Raw genomic sequence first — 26,107 nt, 5'->3', positions numbered from 1 at the left:
GGGGTGAAGGTGGCAGGAGTGGCTGTCTGCTGATGATTACTGAAGCCAAGTGCATGCGCACATCAGATTACATCATGCTAATCTCCCTACCTGAGGACTTCTGGAAACTTATCTAACAAGTTGATTTTCTTTTTAATAAAGGCAAATTAGGGGTCACCAACAGAGGGGGAGGAAAGATGCAGTATTCAGGGAAAGGCATATTGGACGCTTCAAGCATAAAGATAATATTCCAGGGCTGGTGCGCTGGCACAAGGAGTTAAGCTGCCACTTGGGATGCCAGCATCCCATGAGAGCCAGTTTGAGTCCCCATTGCTCTACTTTCAATGCAGCTCCCTGCTAAGGTGCCTGGGAAAGCAGTGCATGATGGACCAAGTACTTGGGTCCCTGGAAGCCACATGGGAGATGTGGATGGAATCCAGGCACCTGGCTTCAGCCTGACCCAACCCTAGCCATTGTTGCCATTTGGGGAGTGAAACAGCGCGCGCTCTCTCTCTCTCTCTCTCTCTCTCTCCTGTGTGTGTGTCACCCTCTCTCTAACTCTGCCTTTCAAATAAATAAAAAAAATTTAAAGAGATAATATTCTATTTCTTAAATTATGTAAGAAATACATAATTGTGGAATTTTATTTCATATATTCAACAAATATTCCATAAACATTACTTTGTTTTTATTCATCATTTTTAACGTCATAAAATAAAGAAAGGAAAAAAGAGTGAAGGGAGAAGGGATGGAGAGAAGAAAAGAAGAAGAGGAAGAGGAAAGGGTCGGGACTGGATGGGACGGGCAGGGCAGGGCAGGGGAGGGCAGGGCAGGGGAGGGAAGGGGAGAGAAGATTCATAAACCTTTAGGACAACGTTTACGTCTGAGTTGGGAAAGCGATGGGTTAAGGTTAGGATTGGATCCTCACGATAATCCCACGTATTTGTGATGTGTCAGGAGGATGCCTGAGTCCTCAAAGACTCCCACATCCCTGTCCAGCTCACCTAGCTGTGAGCTTCTCATATGTTTTCTGTCCAAAGAAATACAAGCCTCAATTCTGAAGACTATTTGTCTCTGCAATCAGTTTAAACGTCTATTCAGAAGCTCAGAGACGAAAGCTTTCTGGTTCTCTCCCTTTGTAGCCCTGCCACAGCAATCGTATCCAGCCCTGAAGCAATGGCTGCCTCCTACACACATGTTTCCATGGAAGAGTGAGACAGCCACGCCCGTGGGTACTCAGCAACTCTAGGATCTTTCAATAGACCTGGTAAGGGAAACTGGAGCAGAAAACTCACCAATCTAAAATCCAAAGGAACCTATATTATACTGATTGGGGTACTTCAAAAAATTCATGGGAAATGGAATTGAAAGAGAAGCTTGGGTTGGGGCTGGCGCTGCAGCATAGTGGGTAAAGCTGCCACCTGCAACGCTGGCATCCCATATAGGAGCAGGTTCGAGTCCCAGCTGCTCCACTTCCAATCCAGCTCTGCTATGGCCTGGGAAAGCTGTAGAAGATAGCCCAAATCCTTGGGCCCCTGCACCTGCGTGGAAGACTTGGAAGACTGGCTTCGGATCTGCGCAGCACTGGCCGTTGCGGCATTTGGGAAGTGAACCAGCGGATGGAAGACCTCTCTCTCTCTCTCTCTTTTGACTCTGTCTCGACCTCTCTCTCTCTTTCTCTTCATCTCTTTCTCTCTCTGTGAAACTCTGACTTTCAAATAAATAAATAAATCTTAAAAAAAAAAAAAAGAAAGATAAGCTGGAGACAAGTGTTTGGCCTAGCAGTTAGGATACCGACTAGGACACTGACGTCGTATCAGTGCACTCGGGTTCGATTCCCAGCTCTGTCTAGACTCTGACTTCTGGCTAACACAGACCCTGGCAGGCAGCAGTGCTCCGTTCACGTGGGAGACCTCAACTGGGTTCCCAGCTCCTGCTTCTGGCCCAACCCAGCTCCTGCCACTGCAGGCATTTGAAGAGTGAACCAGTGGGTGGGAGGTCTGTCTGTCGTTCCGTCTGTCTCTTTCTTTCTCTCTAATAAAAATTTAAAAATAAAAAAAGTAATGTGTATTTTGGTACAAAAAAATCCTGAACCCATACACAGTTTTTTTTTCACACTGCATTTTTCATAAACTTTTTGAAGACCTCTCTTATCACGTGTTCATCTCAATTGTCTTTAGTTAAATGAGCTATAAAATAACCACAGGCACTTCAGGCTGAGGTTTAGGGGCTATTTTCCTAGTGGGGAATATAAAATACACTTTAACACATAGGACAGGTGGCATCTAGTGGAAAAAACATAAGTGATTTTCTCCGGACTTCAATGAGGGCTTCTATTAATAAGTATCTGAGAGAACTTATCTGATGACTTAAATGTCACATTAGCATTTTATGAAATTGAGAGAAAAGCAGAAATGTGGATCCGCATATGTTGCGAGTTCTTTGCCAAACCTGTAGGCTGCCAAGCGTCCCCTTCACTCTCCTATCTTCCTGACTGCACTAGGGAGGCACGGTGACCCCACGGGGCTGCAGAAGCAGGCCGCGCACAGGCGAGGCCCGAGGGGGAAGCTGTACCATATTTCTTTCTCCCAAGGCACTTGTCCACCGTCCTCTCTGATAGCGACCTCCGGTTGCCGAGGAAGACCCCGTTGAACAGGCACTGCTTTCCCACGTGGTACGTGTGGATATTGCTGCTAAACCTGGGGTAAAACGTCCACTCTGGTCGCTGTCCATCCTCTGCAAGACATCAGAAACCCTTCCATGAATACCACCTCCAGCCTCATAACACAACGACGACACGGAGCTGTGAACCCCCAGGTATTATTGGGCCATATGGCTCTATCAATGTGTGAGATTCCATGGTTCCACAAAAATGAGAGGGAAGCTACCTGAGACCCCGTGTTTTTGTTTGTTTCCATTTTACCCTCTCCTTCAAAAATTCAACAATTTTATGTTTAGAAGGAATGTATGCAGGCTGGCACTGTGGTATAGTAGGTTAAGCCTCTGCCTGTGGTGCCAGCATCCCATTTGGGCACTGGTTCAAGTCCTGGCTGCTCCACTTCCGATCCAGCTCCCTGCTAACAGCCTGGGAAAGCAGTGGAGGATGGCCCATAGGACCCTGCACCCATGTGGGAGACCTGGAGGAAGCTCCTGGCTCCTGGCTCCTGGCTTCGGATCAGCTCAGCACTGGCCGTTGCAGCCACTTGGGGGAGTGAACCAGAAATGGAAGACCTTTCTTTCTCTCTTTCTCCCTCTCTCTGTCTGTAACACTGCCTCCCAAATAAATAAATAAAAGAAGAAGACGTCATGTATTAAGAAGCTCAGAGATAACCTCACAAGTACCTATGATGCAACCTTCCTTCTAAGAACTGTGTAGGAAAAACAGAACAGCCCTCGACCAGGGAGTAACTAGGCCAACTGTGGCACCCTACCTGGATGTAACATGGCGCTGGCAGTGACAACGGCACAGGCATGCACTACAGTGATATAGGGAACCGTGCACAGGTGACAAGCTCAAATGTACCCCAAGGCTGTGAGACCCAGGGCTAGCTCCCGGACCTCTCGGTGCCTCTGTCTCATCATTCAATACTTTTCCTGTATAACTGCTTTTTAAAAAAAAAAAAAACATTTATTTATTTACTTGAAAGAGTTACACAGAGAGAGAAGAGAGAAGGAGAGGCAGAGAGAGAGAGAGAGAGAGAGAGAGAGAGAGAGAGAGAGAGGAGAGAGAGAGAGAGAGAGAGGGAGAGAGAGAGAGAATGGTCTTCCATCCACTGGTTCACTCTCCAATTGGCCGCAACAGCTGGAGCTGCACCAATCTGAATCCAGGAGCCAGGAGCTTCTTCCAGGTCTCCCACATAGGGGCAGGGGCCCAAGGACTTGAGCCATCTTCTAGTGCTTTCCCAGGCCACAGCAGAGAGCTAGATTGGAAGTGGAGTAGCCAGGACTAGAACTGGCACCCATATGGGATGCTCGCACTGCAGGTGGTGGCTTTACCTGCTACACCACAGCACCAGCCCCATGTATAATTGCTAAGGATGATTTCATTTTGTAAAAAAAAAAAAAAGTTTATTTGAGAGGCAGAGAAAGAGAAAGAGATCATTCCTCTCTACTGGTCCACTCCCCAGATACCAAAAACAGCAGGGGTTGAGTCAAGACTGAAACCAGGAGCTGGGAACTCAAGCTGGATCTCCCTCATGGTAGCAGCAACCCATCCACTTAAGCCGTCACCTGTGCCTCTCAGGGTCTGCACTGGCAGGAAGCTGGAGTCAGGAGCCAGAGCCTAGAATCGGACCCTGACACTCCAATGCGGGCCACGAGTATGGTGACCCCCAGGCTAAACGCCCACTTTGCTAATGGTGATTTTAAACAAGAAAAGATCCTCTAGCAGCTCTAGGCTTGCTTGGGAAAAAAAAAAAAAACCTGGGCTCTGGAGGGGCCAAGAGAGAACACAGATGTTAAAGGTAGGCAACTTTTTGTTTCAATCCCATCTTTCAACTTCCTGAGTGATTAAATCTCTCCAAACCTCAATTTCCCTCTCTGGAAAATAGGTAGGTCTATATTAGGCAAGTAGACCACAGAAGGTGATCTATTACATATATACACATTGTTATACATATATATGTAATAGAGATATATGCAATATACATACACATATGTGTCTATGTATGTATAAATACAGCCACACACCACTTGACAATAGGAATCCATTCTGAGAAAGTCTTCATTAGGCCATTTCATTATTATGTGAACACCCCAGAGTGACTTACACAAACCTAGATACTACAGAATCACTGAAGTGGCCTCATTTTTGTTTTAAAGACATTTATTTGAAAGGCAGAATGCATACACACCCAGAGAGAGAGAGAGAGAGAGTTCCCAGCTACTGCTTCACTCCCCAAATGCCTACAACAGCCAGGGTTGGACCAAGCCAAAGCCAGGAGCCTGGAACTCCTTCCAGGTCTCCCAGGTGGGTGCCAGGGGCCCAACCACATGGGCCATCATCATCCACTGCCCTCCCAGGTGTATCAGTAAGAAGCTGGAAGCGGAACAGCCGGGACTCAAACTGGGTGTTCCAACATGGGGATGCTGGCTTCACAAAACACCTGCCCCATGGACATGGCCTCTTTTTTTTTTAAGATTTATTTTATTTATTTGAAAGTCAGAGTTACAGAGAGATATATATAGAGAGAGAGGTCTTCCATCCACTGGTTCACTCCCCAGTTGGCTGCAACGGCCGGAGCTGTGCCGATCCGAAGCCAGGAGCCAAGAGCTTTTTCCTGTTCTCCTACAGGAGTGCAAGGGCCTAAGGACTTGGGCCATCTTCTATTGCTTTCCCAGACCATAGCAGAGAGCTGGATCAGAAGAGGAGCAGCCGGGACTAGAACCAGTGCTCGTATGAAATGCCGGCACTTCAGGCCAGGGCTTTAACCCACTGCACCACAGTGCCAGCCCCACAGCCTCTTGACATAAACATGAGATGGGTGAGGTTGCTGCCGGTGTAACATGGCAGACTGTTTTACAGTAAACTGTCTATTCGTTTAAGTAGGAATACGATCTAAAACAATGAAGAAAGGGACTGACATGGTGGCATAGTGGGTTGGGCCACTGCATGTGATGCCAACATTCCATTTGGGCGCTGGTCCCAAGCCCCAGCTACTCCACTTCTGATCTATCTCCCTGCTACTGCACCTGGGAAAGCAATAAAAAATGTATAAGTGCGTGCTTGGCACCCTGCATCCACGTGGGAGACCTGGATGGAATTTCAGGCTCGTGGCTTTGGCCTGCCCAGCCCTAGCTGTTATGGCCATTTGGATGAACAATCTCTCTCTGTCTCTCTCTCTAACTCCACTTTCAAATAAATAAATTTTTAAAAAAAGAACAGTATAAATGGTATAATAAATGCACAAACTAGCAACACAGTCTTTATTATCAAGCACCCATTACAGCACAAGGTCATGTGTGCTGTTCTTTGACATGGCCAGCAGTGCAGCATCACATGAACTCACAAGTAACGTGCATTGCCCTGCATCACAACAGCTCCCAGATCACTTGGCAATAGGAATTTTGCAGCTCCATCAGGGATGAGGAACACCTGGCCCACTGGCCATATAAGGCTCAATCATGGGGTCTGGTTCTGCCAAGTCAACCGCAGATGGAACTCGAAATTCAATGAGTCTGTAGCAGGCTAATTTTTGAGTTGATGATTGTATATAGCCCGTGAATAATACTATAAATATCCAAATGGCGGGGCCAGCGCTGTGGCGCAGCGGGTTAAAGCCCCAGCCTGAAGCACTGGCATCCCATATGGGCACGGGTTCAAGTCCCCATCTGCTCCTCTTCTGTTCCAGCTCTCTGGATCTCTCTTTACCCACTATGCCACAGCACCAACCCCAATCATTATATACTTCTAATGGAACCTGGGAAGCTCCTGGCTCCTGGCTCCAGATCAGCTCAGCTCTGGCCATTGTGGCCATTTGGGGGAGTGAACCAGTGGAATGGAAGACCTCTTTCTCTCTCTGGCTCTACTTCTCTCCGTAACTCTGTCTTTCAAATAAATAAAATAATTCTTTTAAAAAAATAAATATCCAAATGGCACTTGCCAGAAAAAAGATTCCCCTCCCCTGCATTATAATCACCTATGTGGCCCATCACTGGCCAAATGTATGACTACATATGTATTTCTGAAAACACACAAGTGCATTTCAAAATTCTGGGAAAATGTGTATCAACTCTTCACACTCAGGGGTGGAGTGAAGGATACTGGGGACTATTGGAGATGGGGTTTTTACACTCTCTTGGATGCCCACGTGATTTTCACACTCGTGCAGTCATGTACCCCATCACAATATTCCAGTCAACAAGGGACCACATACACGACAGTGGCCCCATAAGATTAGTGATGCTGTTGCCGTCTTAGCTGATGTAAGCACACTCTGTGATGGTGACAATGACGGCCACATTTCTTGGAGCACACTCTCATTGTTGATAGACGTGTGACTGTGTTTTGCTCAATACCCCTATGAGTTTTATATAAAGGCACCTCCTTTTGGAGAAATGTCTAACCATTGCTCCCAGCAGAGCTGCTGCAAGAATTAGAAAGGAAACATGTCCCATGCCTGGCACTTGTGGGACTTCAAGACTGTGGCCAGCAGTGTGGCAGACTTCTGGGAAGGCCCTGGGCAGAGGCCGGTGAGGAGGGGCTCCAGGTTACTCACTCGTCTGCAACTTGAGCAGGCTGACTTCCTCGGGATGGTTCTCCTTTCGGCCCTCAGTCGGAGACATTTCAGAGTGATTCGAATGCGAGGAGGAGAATGTCTGATCCAAATTTGCCACAATGCTGGAAAGAAAGCAGAAGGGTCGTTGTCTCCGCGTGAGTCAGCAGGCAGCTCGAGCCTGGCCTTACACATCTCACCCTAGAATCGCCCTCTTCTCCAAGAACTGCGCCTGCTCCTCTGTAAAGAGCAGGGCCAGTGTGTGGTGCAGCAGGGAAAGCTGCCTCCTGCGATGCCAGCATCCTACACAGGTGCTGGTTCGAGTCCCAGTTGCTCCACTTCCGATCCAGTTCCCTGCTAACGGCCTGGGGAAAACAGCACCCTGCCACCAATGTGGGTGACCCAAAAGAAGCTCCTGGCTCCTGGCTTTGGCTTGGCCCAGCTCTGGCCGTTATGGCCATTTAGGGAATGAACCAATGGATAGAAGCGCTCGCTCCCTCTTTGTCTCCTCCTCTCTCTCTAACTCTGCCTTTCATATAAATGCGTAAATCCGTTTTAAAGAGTCCGTGAGGGTACTGTTTCTTTGTTCACACTTGAGGGGATTGAAATACATTTCAAAGATGCAGGCTGAAGAAGAATGAGATAGTTCCTCAAAAGCTCAACAAGGCTCATGACCTAGCACTTCCATTCCCCTGTATATCTCCAAAGAATTGAAAACAGAGACTCAGAGACTTGCACGTAAATGTTCGTTGCAGCATTATTCATAATAGCCCCAAAGTGGAAACAGCCCAAGTGTCCATCAGCAGATGCATGAATAAACGAAATGTAGTCTATGCATACAATGGAAGAATATTCAGACATCAAAAGGAATGAAGTTCTGACAATGCTACCGCATGGAGGAAAGAAGCCAGCCGCAGGACAGATGTTGTGTGATTGCACTTACGTGACGTATCTAGAACAGGTAAATTCATAGCGACAGGGAGCAAAGTAGAAGTTATGGGAACTGGGAATAGGGAAGAAGGATGAGTTATTGCCTAATGGGTACAGAGTTTCTGTTTGGAGTGGGAAAATGTTTCAAAACAGATAGCAGCTACAGTTCCACAAGATTATATGTGGGGGCCAGTGCTGTGGCGTAGTGGGTAAAGCCACCACCTGCAACGCTGGCATCCCATATGGGTGCCGGTTTGAGTCCCAGCTGCTCCACTTCTGATCCAGCTCTCTGCTAAGGCCTGGGAAAGCAGTAGAAGATGGCCCAAGTGCTTGGGCCCCTGCACCTGCGTGGGAGACCTGGAGGAAGCTCCTGGCTCCTGACTCCTGGCTCCTGGCTACAGATCGGCAAAGTTCTGGCTGAACCAGTGGATGGAAGACCTCCCTCCACCCCCTCGCCTCTCCTCTCTCTGTGTAACTCTTTCAATTAAAAATAAAAATAAATCTTTTTAAAAAATATTATATGTGGAATTAATGGCACTTAATTGTATACTTAATAACAGATGAAATGGCGATGCTACTTCACATATTGTTTAGGAGGGACTGTTATATAATGATATATGTTACAACACGGAAGAACCTTGAATGCATTATGCTAAGTGAAAGAAGCCAGACACCAAAGACCACATGCTAATATTCTTCTATTTATGTGAAATGTAACTGCAGAGACAGAAAGTGGAGTGACCATTGTCTAGAGCTGGGGGTGAGGGAGACAGTGTGGGTGAACGCTAACAGGTGATGAGAGTGTTCTGAAATTGGTTGCACAAAGAGCTGCACGACTCTGTGAATCTACTACAAACTGTTGAGTTATATACTTGACATGGGTGAATTGCACGGTGTGACAATTGATTTGGGGTGTCAGCTTGACTGGATTAAGGGGCTTTTTGGTGTGTCAGGGAGGGTGTTTCCAGAGGAGACTGGAATGAGAGTTGATGGACGAAGTGGGGCAGATCCTCCTTCAGCCTGGGCAGGCACCATCCCATTGGCTGGGGCCAGAACCGAAAGAGGAAGGCAGAGAAAAGAGGCCTTTCCTTTCCCTGTCTCCTGGAACTGGACACCTTTCTCCTCTGGCCCTTGGACACCAGAACCCCAGGCTCTCCTGGCCTTTGTGCCCCTGTCCCCTCCCACCCCACCCCACATTCCCAGGACTTTGGCCTGGGACTCAGAGTGCCACCACCACCACTCAGTGCCGCTGAGACCTTGGGTCTTGGCTGGCACCACACTGGCAGTACCCCAGGGTCTCCAGCTGACAGGCAGCCTGTCATGGGATTTCTCAGCCCCCAGGACTGGGTGAGCCAACTCCCCTAGCACACAAATCCTCTCTCATACATATCCCATTTATATGCATCCTATCAGCTCTCTCTGGAGCACTCTAATTTATACAGTATATGAATTATGTTTCAATAAGTCTGTTACCAAAACTGATACATGTTCAATAAAATCATTAAATGCAACTTTAAAAAAAATCATTACATACATGGAGCAGAGGAAGAAACAATCAAAAGCAAACCTAAACTGAAAGGATGACCGTAATGGAGCATTATATTTAGCACTGAACTTGCTGGCAGCTGGAAAAGGCCCACCACAAACTGCCGTAGTGTCGGCAGAAGAAGCAATCACTCTGGTCTAAGCGGCTTAGCCACGGAGAGACAAAGCTTCCAAGTGGACTTCTCTTCTACCAAGTCTTTGGATCTTCTTTTGTTTTCATCCTATTGCATCACTGTTCATCCTTAAGTGGTTTTAAAGCAACTCCTCATTGCTTGTCCAGACCGCCCCCTACTCATAGTCCTGCAATGTGGGTGGGACTGAGGCAATCATTTCCATTTAACAAGGCAATGGACTGGAGTGGACGTTTGGCACAGTAGCAAAGACATCACTTGGGACTCCCACATCTATGTCAGAATGCCTGGGGTCAAGTCCGTATGCTGCTTCAGATTCTAGCTTCCTGCTTATGCACACCCTGGGAGGCAGGATGTGAAGGCTCAGGGACTTAGGGCCCTGTAACCCACATGGGAGACCCAGACTGAATTCCAGGCTCCCGGCCTTGGCCCGGCCCAGCCCAGGCTGTTGTAGGCGTCTGAGCAATGAAGCAGCAGATGGAAGATCTCTATCTCTTTCCTTCTCTTTGTCTCTCTGCCTTTCAAATAAGATGAAAATAAATAAATTTTAATGTTTTTAATTAAAAAAAGGAAATGGACTGTCAGAATTAACTTCTTTGGATAAAAAACGAACCTAGACATGGTCAGAGCTGGATCGGAGGCCCAGATCTCCTAACTTGAGACTGTATGACCTAGAAGTCATGGAGAAGCTGAGCTCAGAAACTTGGTGCTCCCCCAACCACCAACTCAGCATATGACAGTCTTGACATTGGGGCAAAAATCATCTCACCTAAACACAAGGCAAAAAGGTTTTGCTGAACCAACTGTGTATAAAACACTGCAAGGATACAGAAAACTTCCCAAAAGAACTTTCAAAGTATCGACCTACTTTGTTTACTGAGCTCGCACGTTCATTTTGTGGCTGGCACTATTCTAGATGTTCGGGAACCCAAAGATGACTCCACACAGTTCCTGCCCTCAAAGGAATTCAGGTCTAGAGGAACAGGGCGTGGATATGAACACAGATGAATGAGGGAGAGTGGGCAAATGCAGCAAGAGACCCTTCTGGGGAATTAAAGGGGCATCCAGAAAGCGTACCTAACCCAGGTAGGCTGGCAGCAGCGGAGCAGATGCTTGGAAAGATTTTATAGCTGCATACCTGAACTGCATCTCAAAAGCGGGTATGAAGTCACTATATGTGGCCGTCAATATTCTGGGCCCGAAGCGACAGAAACCCAGCTCAAACCATGGAAGTTTAAAGAATGATGGGGAGGTACCAGTTTCCATGACAAGGGTATAGTTGGAGACAGCTGGACCTGGAGCTCAGGATCTCCATAACTGTCACTTGCCCCGCTGGTGTCTGCTTGTCTTGAAATCTTGGCGTCGCTTTTGCCAGCCACAGACCAGCGTCTCCACATAGGCAGGAAGGGGTCTGCCAACCTCAGATGCAGATTCTCACAGCCCTCCAGCCAAGCTCCAGCCCCACCTCCAGCGTGAAAAAGCGCAGGGAAGGGCTCTTGCTGCACCAGCTTGGGCCATGTGTCCGCTTAAATCCATCCGACGAGAAACAAGTCACATAAGATGGCAGCTCCCAATGGGAAACCCTCATCAAGACCGGGCAGAGAGGGACAGCGGAACAGCTCCTTGAAAACAGAGGGTAGCATGGGCAAAGCCACCAGGAAGGATCTGTAGACACAGCAAAAGGCCTCAGGGACAACAAAGGAGGGGAGAAATGGCAGGCAATGAAGAAAGTCCATGCGGGGGTGGCAGTGCTGGACACGAGGCTGGACAAGATCGAGCTGGAGGATTTGCAGTCTGGGGGTGGGGGATGGGGGAACAGATGCTCCTTTATCACAATTTAATTGGGTATCACTTAATAATGGTAGGCAAGGACATGGCATGCTCACATTTGGGCAGGTTTCTGTCTTCATAAACTCTGGAAGCTGCATGAGAAATGGACTTTAAGAGTATATTATAGAGGCCAACGCCGCGGCTCAATAGGCTAATCCTCCGCCTGTGGCGCCAGCACACCGGGTTCTAGTCCCGGTCGGGGCGCCGGATTCTGTCCCAGTTGCCCCTCTTCCAGGCCAGCTCTCTGCTGTGGCCCGGGAAGGCAGTGGAGGATGGCCCAGGTCTTTGGGCCCTGCACCGGCATGGGAGACCAGGAGAAGCACCTGGCTCCTGGCTTCGGATCAGCTCAGCGCACTGGCCGCAGCGGCCATTAGAGGGTGAACCAACGGCAAAGGAAGACCTTTCTCTCAGTCTCTCTCTCTCTCTCTCACTGTCCACTCTGCCTGTCAAAAAAAAAAAAAAAGAGTATATTATAGAGGGGCTGGCATTGTGGTGTAGCAGGTAAAGCCACCGCCTGAAGTGCCAGCAACCCATATGGGCACTGGTTCTAGTCCTGGCTGCTCCACTTCCCATCCAGCTCTCTGCTATGGCCTGGGAAAGCAGTAGAAGATGGCCCAAGTCCTTGGGCCCCTGCAGCTGTGTGGGAGACCCAGAAAAAGCTCCTAGCTCCTGGCTTTGGATTGGCGCAACTTCGGCCATTGCAGCCATCTGGGGAGTAAATCAGTGGATGGAAGACCTCTCTCTCTCTCTCTCTCTCTCTCTCTCTCTCTCCGTCTCTCTTTCTCTCTCCCTCTGCCTCTCTGTAACTCTGACTTTCAAATAAATAAAATAAATCTTAAAAAAAAAAGTATAGCATGGGGACTGGTGCCAGAATCCCATATGGGTGCCGGTTGGAGCTTCGACTGCTCCACTTCCAATCCAGCTCCCTGCTAATGTGCCTGGGGGGGGCAGTGGAAGATGGCCCAAGTGCTTGGGCCCCTGCACCCACATGGGAGACCCAGAAGAAGCTCCTGGCTCCTGGCTTCTGCCAGGCCTAACTCCAGCCATGCCAGACATTTAGGGAGTGAACCAGCAGACGGAAGATCTCTGTCTCTCCTTCCCTCTCTGTAACATTGCCTCTCAAATACATAAATAAAATCTAATATATTATATGTAGTATAATATAATATAATATCAATGACATAAGGTAGGGTGTCTATTTAGGAGTGTGCAGTAGGCAATCCTTCCCTGCCAATGACCTTGCCTCTCAGTATTTACTCCTGTTTGAAATCTCCTCCCCTCGAGTGTGGGCCAGATCTCCTGCCTCACTTCTAACAGACAGAACCCAGTAGAAGTGACAAGGGGCTTTCACTCCTGAGACTGGGTACACTGGCTTTGTCCTGCGTACACTCTGGCTCTCCTGCTGCCATGGTGGGCGTTGCCTTTTGGAGAGGCAAAGAATTAAAGAAGCTTCTGGACAACCTCCAGCAAGGAACGGAAGGCTTCAGTCCCAACAGCCTGCAAGGAACTAGCTGTTGCCACCAACTGCGTGAGTGAGCCTAGAAGTGATCCTTGCCCCAGTGGAGCCTTCAGGGGAGCCCTGGCCAACACCTTGAGGACAATCTTGTGAGAGACACCTTGAGCCAGGGGCACACAACTAAGTCATATCCCACTTCCTGACGCACAGAAGATGCGACACAATAAATGTTCCTTTTTTCAGACTAAATTTTGGGTGATGTGTTACATCAACAGATAACTAATGCAGAAGGTCTTGTGCTGGTCCAGACAAGAGCTTGGCGGTACCAGGAGTGAGTTGGTGGCAATACAGATGGAGTAGAGATGGACTCACACTTCAGGACTTGATGCCAGTGGATGGATGCCTGGAGCCGAGCTGACCCCTGGATCTCTCTGTCCCTTGCAACTGCACAAACAGAGACTATCTGTTGAGACAGGGGACCCAGAAGGAGAATCTGGTTTGGGGGAGGGGTGATCCATTCAGTCAAGGCATGAGGAGTTGCAGGAGCCTGTTGGGACATCCAGATGCAGTTGAATGTATCAGTCTGAGGCCTGGAGTTTCAGACCTGAGTGTGCATACTTTGAATGAGGTCCTCTTTATCCCAGGCCTCACGACAGATGAAAAAGAGTTATTTATGGGGGAGTTATGAATGTGGAATCAGCACTGATCCCCCAGCCCCCCGTTTTGCAGCACGTAAGCCTGCCATCCGAGCTTTCTCCCCCTCCCAGCACAGGGGCCCACTGCTGCTGCGGCAAATCACACCCGTTGCAGAGGAACCGAAGCGGCAGATCTTGAAATGTTTGCCAACCTGTTTCACACCTAGTGGGAGGGGCCGAGAAGCCCACTTGGAGTGGATTTTATTACAGAATCACTTGAGTGACTTCTCTTCCATTTGACACACTGATTCCACTTCTAGGGACTTACGTTCATGATAAAACCAGAGACGGGCAAAAGACGCGTACAGGTTCGCTCATCAGAGCATTGATTGTAAGAGCAAACTCTTTGAGTCCATAGGGTGCTGGCTGGATTGCTGCCTATTCATCTCTAGCAAGTAATTTTCAAAAAACGTGCTCTTGATAAACACTCCAGGATATGAGAAAGTTCTCTCTGTGTATTGTTCAGTGGAAATGCAGGCTTTGCAAGATGTCCTTCAGCAGGTGAATGAATGATTAAGCCTTGGTACGCCCAGACAAGGGAGTACTATTTAACGCTTGAAAAGGATGTGCTAACAAGCCGGGGACAGACACAGCGGAGCCTTCAATGCATCTACTAAGTGAAAGACCCCGATCTGAAAAAGGCTATATGCTCTGTGAGTCCAGTTATACGGCATTCTGGAGAAGGAGGAAACATGGAGACATTTAAAAGATCGGGGAAAAGAAAGACCCTTTAAGGAATAAAAAGGTCAGTGGTTGTGGGTGGGGGTTTCGGGATGCAGGAGCGGGGAGTGAAGCAGCAGAGCGAGGCAGGTGTGCGGAGCCGTGAGGCTCTCTGAGCGAAATTGCAATGAGGGACACATGTCATTGTGCATCCATCCAAGTGCACAGAAGGCACAGGGCCGAGAATGAACCCACAGACGCTGTGGACGGCTGTGGCAGTGAGCTTCACCAGCCGGAACAAGTGCATCTCTCTGTGGGGATGCTGATATCGGCCGTGGCTATGCACACAAACGGACAGTGAGGTATACGGAAACTTGCGGAACCTTCCTCCTTAAACTTGCTGTGAACCTAAAACTGCTTTGAAAGAGTAAAATCCTTAACACGTCTTTTTAGAAAGTAGATTTTGGCCGGCGCCATGGCTCAATAGGCCAATCCTCCACCTAGCAGCGCCGGCACACCGGGTTCTAGTCCCGGTCGGGGCGCCGGATTCTGTCCCGGTTGCCCCTCTTCCAGGCCAGCTCTCTGCTGTGGCCAGGGAGTGCAGTGGAGGATGGCCCATGTGCTTGGGCCCTGCACCCCATGGGAGACCAGGAGAAGCACCTGGCTCCTGCCTTCGGATCAGCGCAGTGCGCCGGCCGCAGCGGTCATTGGAGGGTGAACAAACGGCAAAAAGGAAGACCTTTCTCTCTGTCTCTCTCTCTCACTGTCCACTCTGCCTGTCAAAAATTAAAAAAAGAAAAATAAAAAATCCAATTCTCAATAGCTACAAAGAAAAAAAAAAAAAGAAATATCTTGGGATAAATTTAACCAAGGATGTCAAAGATCTCTATGATCAGAATTACAAAACATTAAATAAAGAAATAGAAGATATAAAATAATGGAAAAATATTCCATGTTCATGGATTGGAAGAATCAAAACCATCAAAATGTCCATACTTTCAAAAGCAATTTACAGATTCAATGTGATACCAATCAAAATACCAAAGACATTCTTCTCAGATATAGAAAAAATGATACTGAAATTAAAAAAAAAGTAGATTTTATGAAACAGTGGTATACTATGCTCTTAACGTATAAAATAAATTTATGTATCTATGGATAAGGAAAAAACAAATACCAAATTTATTCTCTAAGATGTGAAATTAGTGTGGGTGGTTTTAATACTCTTTTTATATTTGTAACTTTTCTAGAATAAACGGAAAATACTTTTATTATAACAAGCAAGTTGAGAAAAGGTTTTTCTAAACTTTTTACTTTAGAAGAAACATAAACAGAAAACTATATAGGGACCGGCACTGTGGCCCAGTGGGTAAAGCTGCCACCTCCAGTGCCGGCATCCCATATGGACACCAGTTCATGTCCCAGCTGTTCCACTTCTGATCCATCACTCTGCTATGGCCTGGGAAAGCAATGGAAAATGGCCAAGTCCTTGGGCCCCTGCACCCATGTGGGAGACCCAGAAGAGGCTCTTGGCTCCTGGCTTCGGATCGGTGTAGCTTTGGCTGTTGTAGCCAATTGGGTAGTGAACCAGTAGATGGAAGACCTCTCTCTCTCTCTCTCTCTCTCTCTCTCTCTCTCTCTCTCTCCACCTCTCCTTCTCTCTGTGTAACTCTGACTTTCAAATAAAATAAATAAGTGATTTTTTTAAAAAAAGAAAACTATGTTAATAAAATTTTACAAAGAATAGCAAAGCCAATGTCCAGGTCAACAAACAAAGCACTGACCGCCCCCCCCCCCCCGCCGTGTGTCCCTGTGCTGAGAGGTGGCCGCCATCCTGACTGCAACTCTCAGAATAACCGTTCATTCCCTTGCTTTTCTTTAAGTTTCACACCTATGTATGTGCCTATGTATTCAAAATATTTATAGTTTAGTTCCACTCACTTTTGAACCTCCTAACAGCAAGCACTTTGTGTAAGTACTAAGCACTTATCATATGCCGGGAGTCTTTCAGTCACCTTACATCTATCAACTCATGCAATACTTACAACAATCCTATGAAATTTTATGCCCATTTTAGGGAGAGGAAAATTGAGGGCCAGGAGGTGAAGTATAATATGCACATACCATGTAGCAGAGCTGGGATTTGAACCTGACAGTCTAGTTCCAGAATCCATGCTCGTGCCCCCGTCAGACTACTGGCTTTTTGGACAGAACTTCCCCCACAGTGACAGCTCTTCACCAGCCTCTTACTTACTCTAGCTGAGCATTCACTCTGTGGATGCCTGGAGGCTCACGGACACTTGCACCTGTTCCAACAGAAGATGAGGAGTCGGCTCTCCGGGCGGAGAGGGCTGTACTGGCACAGCCAGCCTTGGACTCCAGGAAATCACCATGGTTAGCACCTGCAACACACAAATAGCGTTATTTACTTGCATTGTTGGAAATATCTGGGCCAGCCCTGTGGCACAGCAGGTAAAGCCACCGCCCGAGACGCTGGCATCCCACATGGGCACTGCTTTGTGTCCCAGATGTTCCGCTTCCAACCCAGCTCCCTGCCAATAACAGCCTGGGAAAAGCAGTGGAAGATGGCCCCAGTACTTGGGCCCCTGCCATCCATGTGGGAGACCTGGATGAGCCTCCTGGCTTCTGCCTGGCCCAGCCCTCTGCCACATGGGGAATGAACCAGCACATGGAAGATTTCTCTCTTTCTCTCTGTAATGCTGCCTTTCAAATAAATAAAAAAATCTTTAAAAAAAAATCTGCAAGCACTTACAGTGTACTGGAGATTAATGTTAATGCCTTACACACGTTATCCAATTTAACCCCAGTGACAATTTATAATTATTACCTCCTCTATTTCACAGCCAAGGAAACAGAGGCTCAGAGAGGTAAGCAGCTTGCCTATGATCACACAGCAAATAAACTTTTAGGCCTAGATTCGATCATGGTTCACAGTGCAAAGTCCAAAACTCCCAAGCACCATGCTAGACTGTTTGCCCCTACACACAGCTCACCTGCTCTGACCTAAGCGGAAGAATCTGAATCAAGTTCAATAACGCTCTACATCAAACCAAGCTTGCCAGTGCAATCTGCCCAGGGATTCATCCACAGAACAACTCCTAATACAGTTGGAGATCAGAAACGCCCCAGGGCTCCCTCCCACTGCAGCGTCATTGTTCATCGATGAACATGGCTTCCCCACCAGACTGGTCTTACTCATCTCAGTAGCATCCAGGACAGCGCCTGGCACAAAGTAGATGCTCAATAAGTGTTTGAGCGAATGAACCAATGAAGAAGACGTGTAACTCTCCAACCACAGCCACAAGTAAGGGAGTCCCAAAAGCCAGAGACGGTCAGATGGAGAGATGGAACCACCATCCGCACCCACTCTTCTATTCAGTCACCACTCTGTGAGTCAATCTGTTCTCTCATAACTCTACATAGCTGTGTACCTTTGGATCACATGCATAACTTCATGGGTTTCTTCATGCATAACTTCGTAGAGCACGGAAACTCCGTACGCACAGTGTTAACCCAACAGCTATAAGAAAATGACAAGAAGTCAGTCAGGTTTCCCTGACTCTTGAGTGTACTCTTAGACTGGCCGCAATTCCACCTGCACAGCGTCAGGCTTCCTGAGCATACGATATAAACCACGTGTTATACAAACCTCGGCAAATCCCCACGCTCCATCAGCAGGACTGCTCTGCGGGTCATCTTTCCATTCATTTCCTCCATGAGTCGAGTATCAAGTGAATCCTATCTTTCCCACTCTTCTCATGTTCCATCGCCACCCACAACCCTTCATTCTTAAGAGGATTTCCCCTGTGATTCTAGACAGTTTAAAAACCAGCTAACGGGGCAGGCGCTGTGGCGTAATGGGTAAAACCGCTGCCTGAAGCGCCAGCATTCCATATGGGCACCAGTTCGAGGCCCAGCTTCTCTTGTTCTGATTCAGCTCTCTGCTGTGGCCTGGGAAAGCAGTAGAAGATGGCCTAAGTCCTTCGGCCCCTGCACCCACGTGGGAGACTTGGAGGAAGCTCCTGGCTCCTGGCTTTGGATCGGCACAGCTCTGGCCATTTCGGCCAATCGGGGAGTGAACCAGAGGATGGAAGACCTCTCTCTCTCTCTCTCTGCCTCTCCTCTCTGTGTAACTCTGACTTTCAAATAAATAAATAAATCTTAACAAAAAACATCTGAGCTGCTTCCTTCCTCCTACACCCTCCATCGGGGAGTATGGCATTAGGACTGGCTGCATTGGCAATGCTTAGGAGGTCACTTACAAATGCAGATGCCTGGGCTCCATCACAGACCAATTGAGTTAGAACCCTTCCTAGAGAGGCCTAGGAACCTGCCCCTTAGAGATGCCCCCTCCCACAGCAGCTCGTGGCCTTGGCTGTGCTCTTTCTCTTCTTCACGTCCAACTCCACCACTGCCCCGCATTCTAGCCAACCCCACGTGCCGAAGCCCAGCTGCGCCGGATTTCCCAAAGTTGCCATCAGAATCCCCTTGGTGCACTCACCTAACGTGCACTCCAGGGCTCTGGGCAGATGGGCCGTCTGGAGATGAGTGTGTTTAGGAAAAAGCTCAGGTGACCCTGGGGGCGAGCCGCGTGTGAGAAGTGCCGCTCTGGAATATTCCCTGGTACGTGCAGCAGCCCCAGGCACAGACAGGGCCTGCGGCGTGAGTAACTGGGACGGAGCCAAGGCCAGCAGAGGGCACGAAGGCAGCAGAGCTGTGTGGAGGAGAGGACGGGTCCCCAGCAGCCAAAGGAGCAGCCACCCAAATCCTCAGCCACAAGACAAGTACCCACAGGTGTGACTCAGATCACAGCGCAAGACCATCAAACGACAGCCAAAACACATCCACAAGCGTGGGAAGTCAAACCACTAAATAATTCAGATAAAAGAAGAAATCATAATGGAAATCTCGAGGTGCTTAATAACTAATGAACTATACATCGAACCTGTGGGACTCAGCTAAAGCAGTGATTAGAGACCTGGAGCCCTAAGTGCATATACGGTGTTCCACTAAATGTAAGGCACCACTAGGCCCAGCACTGTGGCACAGCAGGTTCAGCCTCCGCCTGAGATGCCAGCATCCCATATGGGTGCTGGTTTGAGTCCTGGATGCTCCACTTCCCATCCCGCTCGCTGCTAATGCATCTGGAAAAGTAGAGGAGGATGGTCCAACTGGTTGGGCCCCCCCACATTCATGTGGGCGATCCAGAAGAAACTCTGGGTTCCTGGCTTCAGTCTGGCCCAGCCCTGGCTGTTGCAGCCATTTGAAGAATGAACAGGTGGACCAATCTCTCCTTCTCTCTCTCTCTCTGTCTCTGTCTCTGTCTCTCTCTCTCTTTCTGTAATTCTGCTTTTATTTTTATTTTGACAGGCAGAGTTAGTGAGAGAGAGAGAGGCAGAGAGAAAGGTCTTCCTTCCATTGGTTCACCCCCCAAATGCTGCTATGGCCGGCGCACTGCGCCAATCCAAAGCCAGGAGCCGGCTGCTTCCTCCTGGTCTCCCATGCGGGTGCAGGGCCCAAGCACTTGGGCCATCCTCCACTGCCTTCCCTGGCCACAGCAGAGAGCTGGACTGGAAGAGGAGCAACCGGGACAGAATCTGGTACCCCAACCAGGACTAGAACCCGGGGTGCCGGCACCGCAGGCAGAGGATTAGCCTAGTGAGCCGCGGCGCCAGCCTTGTAATTCTGCTTTTCAAGTCAATAAACAAATCTTCAAAGATAAAAAAGAATCCATCAGTGTCAGGAACATTTTTTGTAGCACAAAGGACAGAGACTGCCAACTAAACTATGGCCCAGTGCTTTAGCAGCAGAAGGTTTATTTTAAACTCACTACAAACATTCCTGTAACCTTCCTTACGTGCTGATTAGTCACCTGTATGCATATATAAAATATAAGCAAAATTAATTGGTTAAGACATCCTTGAGCCTTATTCACACTCAGGAGTCTGAATAGTTGGCTGGCACCACGGCTCACTTGGCTAATCCTCCACCTGCGGCGCCTGCACCCCAGGTTCTAGTCCCGGCTGAGGCGCCTGATTCTGTCCCGGTTGCTCCCCTTCCAGTCCAGCTCTCTGCTGTGGCCAGGGAAGGCAGTGGAGGATGGCCCAAGTGCTTGGGTCCCTGTACCCGCATGGGAGACCAGGAGGAAACACCTGGCTCCTGGCTTTGTATCAGCGCAGCACGCCAGCCATAGCGGCCATTTGGGAGGGGGGGGGGGGTGAACCAATGGAAGGAAGACCTTTCTCTCTCTCTCTCTCTCTCTCTCTCTCTCTCTCTCTCTCTCACTGTCTAATTCTGCCTGTCAAAAAAGAAAAGAATCTGAATAGTGCAACAGGTGTTGGGTCCAGTGGTTAAGACATCACCTGGAACATGCATATCCCCTATCATGGTTCTTGGATTCTGCCTCCTATTCTAGTTTCCTGCTAATGCATCACTTAGGTGATGGCTCAAGTCGCTGGGTCTCTGACACGCATGTGAGAGATCCAGATTGAGTTCCCAGCTCCTGGCTTTGGCTTGGCCCAATCTCAGCCGTTGTGGCATTTGAGGATTAAACCAGTGGATGGAAGATCTCTCTCTCTCTCTCTCTCTCTCCCTCTCTCTCTCTCTCTGCTTCTCAAATAAATAAAATTTAAGTCTAACTACTAAATTTCCTTTTCTCTTTTCTAAAATGTTTTCAAAAGAGGCAGGCAGACAGGGGCCAGCACTGTGGCATAGCGGGTTAAAGCCCCAGCCTGTAGCACTAGCGTCCCATATGGGCACTGGTTTGAGTCTCAGTTGCTCCACTTCTGATCCAGTTCCCTGTTGATGCAGCTGGGAAAGCAGCAGAGTATGACCCAAGTGCTTGGGCTCCTGCACTCACATGGGAGACCTGGAAGAAGCTTCTGGCTCCTGGTTTCAGATCAGTTCAGCTCTAGTCATTGCTGTCATTTGGGGAATGAACCAGCGGGTGGAAGATATCTCTCTCTCTCTCTCTCTCTCGCTCTCGCTCTCTCTCTCTCCCACTGTCTACCTCTCTTTGTAAGTTAGTCTTTCAAATAAAAAAAATATTTTAAAAGAAAAAGAGGCAGGCAGACAGGTAGCACTAGCTCTCACCTACTGATTCACTCCCCAAATGTCTTTGAAAACCAGGGCTAGAAATTGGAACCCAGGAACATAATTGCCTCACTGCTGCCTCTCAGAGTCTGGGTGAGCCTAATGTTGGAATCAGCAACTGAATCCAGGCATAAAACCAAGGTGTTTTATTTTTTGTTTTTTGTTTTTAGGATTTATTTTACAGAGAGAGAGAGAGATCCTCCATCCATTGGTGCACCCTTCTAGAAAGGGTCCCTGTTCCTCAGGAAAATCATCACTCAAATGCGATAAATGCCAAGTAAGCCATAAACCAGGACACACTAACAAGACTCTAAACACTAGGAAATAAGAAAAAATGATGCAATAAAAAAAATCTCAAGAGAAGGTTCTGGCGGCCACAAAAGAATCTGAGGGGAATGAGAGTTTAGAAGAAAGTCTGGTTCTTTGGTACCATCTGTGGGATTCAAGAAACTGATTTCCATTTCTTCAGGCAGGAATAACACCTTACATAACCAAAGTGCTCTCACACACTTCTCATCTTGGCTGATTTTCACAAACGCTCAGTCTACCGGGGAGAAAAACAATACATCGAGTTATGTTCCTTTACTGGGGAGACCTTTTTAACCAAACACCTGGTTTCCCAGCCATGCTTATCTGCTCCATAAGCACCTTAAGTTTCTAGAGCACTGGCTTATGTAGCCCTTTCCACACTATAGACCTGCTTCCCTCCTTGGGAGCAATAAAAGCAATGGGACCAACGCAGTGGCTCAACAGGCTAATCCTCCGCCTACAGCGCTGGCACACGGGGTTCTAATCCCGGTGGGGGCGCCGGATTCTGTCCCAGTTGCCCCTCTTCCAGGCCAGCTCTCTGCTGTGGCCCGGGAGTGCAGTGGAGGATGGCCCAAGTGCTTGGGCCCTGCACCCCATAGGAGACCAGGAGAAGCACCTGGCTCCTGGCTTCGGATCAGCACAATACGCCGGCCTCAGCGTGCCAGCCGTGGCGGCCATTGGAGGGTAAACCAACGGCAAAGGAAGACCTTTCTCTCAGTCTCTCTCTCTCTCACTATCCACTCTGCCTGTCCAAAAAAAAGAAAAAAAAAGAAAAAAAGAAAAAAGCAGTGGGTGGCTCTCCCTTCTAGAAACACACACACACACACACACATGCATGTATCGTCAACTAATTTGTGGAGCCCCTTCCTTCCTAAGACCCAGGAACTCTATATTAAGCTGGTCCGAGTGGACACACCAACAGAGCAGAAAAGGAGGGGCAGGTGCCGTGGAGCACTGGGCTAAGCTCCCCGACTTGAGAAGCCAGCATCCACATCAGATCATGGGTTCCAATTTTAACTGTTCCACTTCCATCTAGCTCCCTGCTAATGCACCTGGGAAACAGAGAATGATGGCCCATATGCATGAGCCTGGGAAACCTGGATGGGGCTCCTGGCTTCCACCTGGCCCAGCACTAGCTGCTGCAGCCATTGGGGGAGTGAACTAGTAGATGGAAAATCACTCTTTCTATCATTCTACCTTTCAAATCAATATATCTTTCAAAAGAAAAGGAAACCAGAAGTCTTCGGTTAATGTGATCTGGTGAATCCCAGGGCCTCCCGCTCTCCTGGCACCACTAACTCAGGAACATGGAGCTAACCTGGCCTACCCTGTAAATAGCAGCTTCGCTCTTGACCCCAAACCAGAGTAGGAATGGCAGAAAGTCTGGAGTCTGAAGTCAGAATCCCAGAACCCTGTTCTCCTCGGCCTCTCAGCCATATGGAGCTCTTACTGGTTCTTCCTCCTGCAGCTCTCCTGGCCCCGAGGTGTCCCAAACTGTACCTGCCTCTCCTTTCCCCACCGTGAGGAAGAAGGCCACCCCTCTGGGTTATAGATGACCAGGGAGCAAGCTAAGATCCTTTGGGACAAAGATAGCCCATTCTACAACCCCTCCTGCAGCACACAGCACGCTGGAACAGGAAAGCCACACTCAGAGCACACGCTCAGCCCGAGGCATTCTGGGAGACTGTTCTGCTCCATGTGCTCCCAGACACCTCCTCTGCCGGAGGAGCCAGTTATTACTTCGGGGGAGCATTGGCCCTAGCAGGTAAGAAGCCGGGGACCCAAATCAGTCCTTGGGTTGAATGCCTGGCTGCTCACCCCAGCTTCCTGCTACTGCACACCCAGCCTGGCAGCGGTGATGGCTCACGTGGTTGGTCCCCGACCCCCACATGGGAGACCCGGGTTGAGTTCCCAGCTCCCAGCACTAACCCCTGCCCAGTCCCAGCTATTGCAGCAGGTATTTGGGAAGTGAACCAGTGGATTGGAACTCTCTCTTTTTTTTCCTCTGCCTCCCAAATTAATTAAAAACAATTTAAATTAAAAAAAGCATCCATTTTTGAGCTACCAGCCGGTACTCAATTTCAGCCTTTCCTTAGAGTGTTCCTAATCTCCACTCAGGCTGCCCATCCAACAGTGCCACAATTCTGCTAAGGTCCGAGCAGAAGAAAAACAGAAAGGGTAGGGGCCTGTGGAAACGCAGACTCACGTCAAACCCCAGCCTCACGCCAAATCCCAGCCTCACGCCAAACCCCAGCCTCACGCCAAATCCCAGCCTCACGCCAAACCCCAGCCTCACGGTCGTGCGCCAAGCACTGGACAGGGCAGCCTCTGCTCCCTGCCTGGTCCATAACAGACTTCCCGCGCTGCTCCGAGGGAGGTCCAGGCCGGGTAAGGGAGACGTCAACCACTCCTCAGTCCTTTCCGTGTGCCCCAAACTGGCCTGCTCGGAAGCTTCCCACCATGCCCCCGGGCCCTGGGATACCACGACCGCCGGATGCACACCCAGCCCTCGGCCTCTCCAAGAACTCAACTGTATCTCCTCTCGTCCTGGGCCATGCCGGCATCCCCTTTCTCTGGAACCTTCTCCAGCTCTGTGCTGCAGATAGCTCTCGACGTGCAGTGGAGGTGGCGACTCCGCATGCGGCCCCCTTGGGAACATGGAATCCTCTACGCACGAGGTGATGGGAAACATCAGAAGCAACCCAGACATAAAGGAAAGAGCCCTGTGAGAAAGGCGCCAGTCGCCACAAACCGCGGCACCCCACGCGCCCCGGAGAGGCCAAGGTCAGGGCTGGCCTCCCCCTACAGGTCGTTCGTGCCTCCGCGGCTGCCCAGCACCTGCCCAAGGGAGGCCCCAGGCTGTGCCCGGATCAACCCACTGAACTGCCAGGTGCCCGGCGGAGGAGCCGAAAGCCCAGCGCTGAGAGCGAGAGGGAGGCCGCCGCCGCGGGGCGCTTCCATCGCCAAGACGCGTTCCGCGGTTGCTGGGACACCGCGCCCGCCCCGCGCCCAGGCGGGCCGGGCTTCCGGGTCCTCCTCTCCCGCGGCATCCAGGCTCCGGGTCCCTCCGTGCAGGATGGAGCCTCCAGAGAGGCGGCTCCTGCCAGGGCCAGCCATCGCAGCTTAAATGTTCTCGGTTGTTTTTCTTTTTTTAAGAGTTAGGGTGTTTTCCAGGACATTTTTATTGCTAGAACGGAAGCCCTCCAGGAGCTGGGGATGCGCCTCCACAAAGCTGGCTGGTGCCCTTACAGTTGGCCTGGATTGGACAGGATTCACCTGCCACTTACCGAGTGCCTTTTCTGGGCCAGGCGCCCTGGTGATGCTATCTTCCTAACACAGCCTGCTGCATTGTTCAAAATAGGAAACCGACCTTGAGCAAGGACCTGCTCAAGGTCGCCGGGAAGGCGGGGTTGCATTTCTGAGTCTGCTCATTCCAAATCCTCCACAACTTTGATGACTCTTTCCAACCTTATTAGGTCTTTTACACAAAACTTTTTGTTCCAAATCTAGCTTAAGCCCCTAAATTCATACTTAGGCTTAGTTTCACCTTTGGTGAAGTGACCCCAAAAATGTGCTTTTATTTTTGATTTTAAAAAATGTACAGATAACAAAGTAAGTGGTCCTCATAGAAATCTTGGGAACAATGAAAGTTATCGCTAATACCCACAGTCTCACAATTCAGCGATCAACCACTGTTCCAGGTAGGTAGCTACTGAGCCACTGCTGAATAACAAGTCACTTCAAATTCTGTTGTTTTTAGCCACAACAGTCACCGTATCTCTGGGTTTTGAGGGCTGGCTACGTGAAGCTGGGCTGTTCACCCTCGGGGGCTCTCCTGCAGTGGCATCAGGTGGCAGATAGAGCTTCCGCCGGAGTCTGATGACTCAAGTGGATTGTCCGCTGGGGCCTCTGCCAGGTCACCTACCTACAGGCATCCATGTGCTTCCTCGTGGTTCCAGAAGCACGCATCCCAGAAACACCAGGCAGAAACAGTACTGCCTTCCAAGTCTCCACTTCGGGGAGAGGGAACCTAGGCCCCACCTCCCAGCAGAAGAATGAAGAGCCTGGGGGATGGGGGAATCTTACTGCTGTCCTGGAGAACACAAGATGCCACACTTCTTAAGTATAAGGTTACTTCCTCTCTGTCCTTTCTCTTTTTTTTTTTTTTTTTTTTAAGATTTATCTTATTCATTTGAAAGACAGAGTTACAGAGAGAGATAAAGACAGAGAGAGGTCTTCCATCCA

General features: G+C 49.2%; 1 protein-coding gene across 1 annotated transcript in view; it reads right to left on the bottom strand.

Moving 5' to 3' along the window:
• The window catches only part of SPATS1 (spermatogenesis associated serine rich 1), a 35,516-nt gene extending 11,014 nt beyond the window's left edge, over positions 1 to 24,502 (bottom strand). The window contains exons 1-4 of the mRNA XM_062187204.1: positions 24,394 to 24,502; positions 16,695 to 16,842; positions 7,197 to 7,318; positions 2,554 to 2,715 (exon numbers count right to left, since the gene is read on the bottom strand). Coding sequence (XP_062043188.1) covers positions 2,554 to 2,715; positions 7,197 to 7,318; positions 16,695 to 16,842; positions 24,394 to 24,502 — 541 coding nt within the window. The remainder of the gene's footprint in view (positions 1 to 2,553; positions 2,716 to 7,196; positions 7,319 to 16,694; positions 16,843 to 24,393) is intronic.
• Between the last annotated feature and the right edge of the window lie 1,605 nt (positions 24,503 to 26,107).

The sequence above is a fragment of the Lepus europaeus genome, chromosome 3 (assembly GCF_033115175.1).
Source record: "Lepus europaeus isolate LE1 chromosome 3, mLepTim1.pri, whole genome shotgun sequence".
NCBI classification, from domain to species: Eukaryota; Metazoa; Chordata; class Mammalia; order Lagomorpha; family Leporidae; genus Lepus; species Lepus europaeus.
The sequence above is the reverse complement of the archived record's forward strand: the minus strand, read 5'-3'. Positions and strand labels throughout refer to the sequence as shown.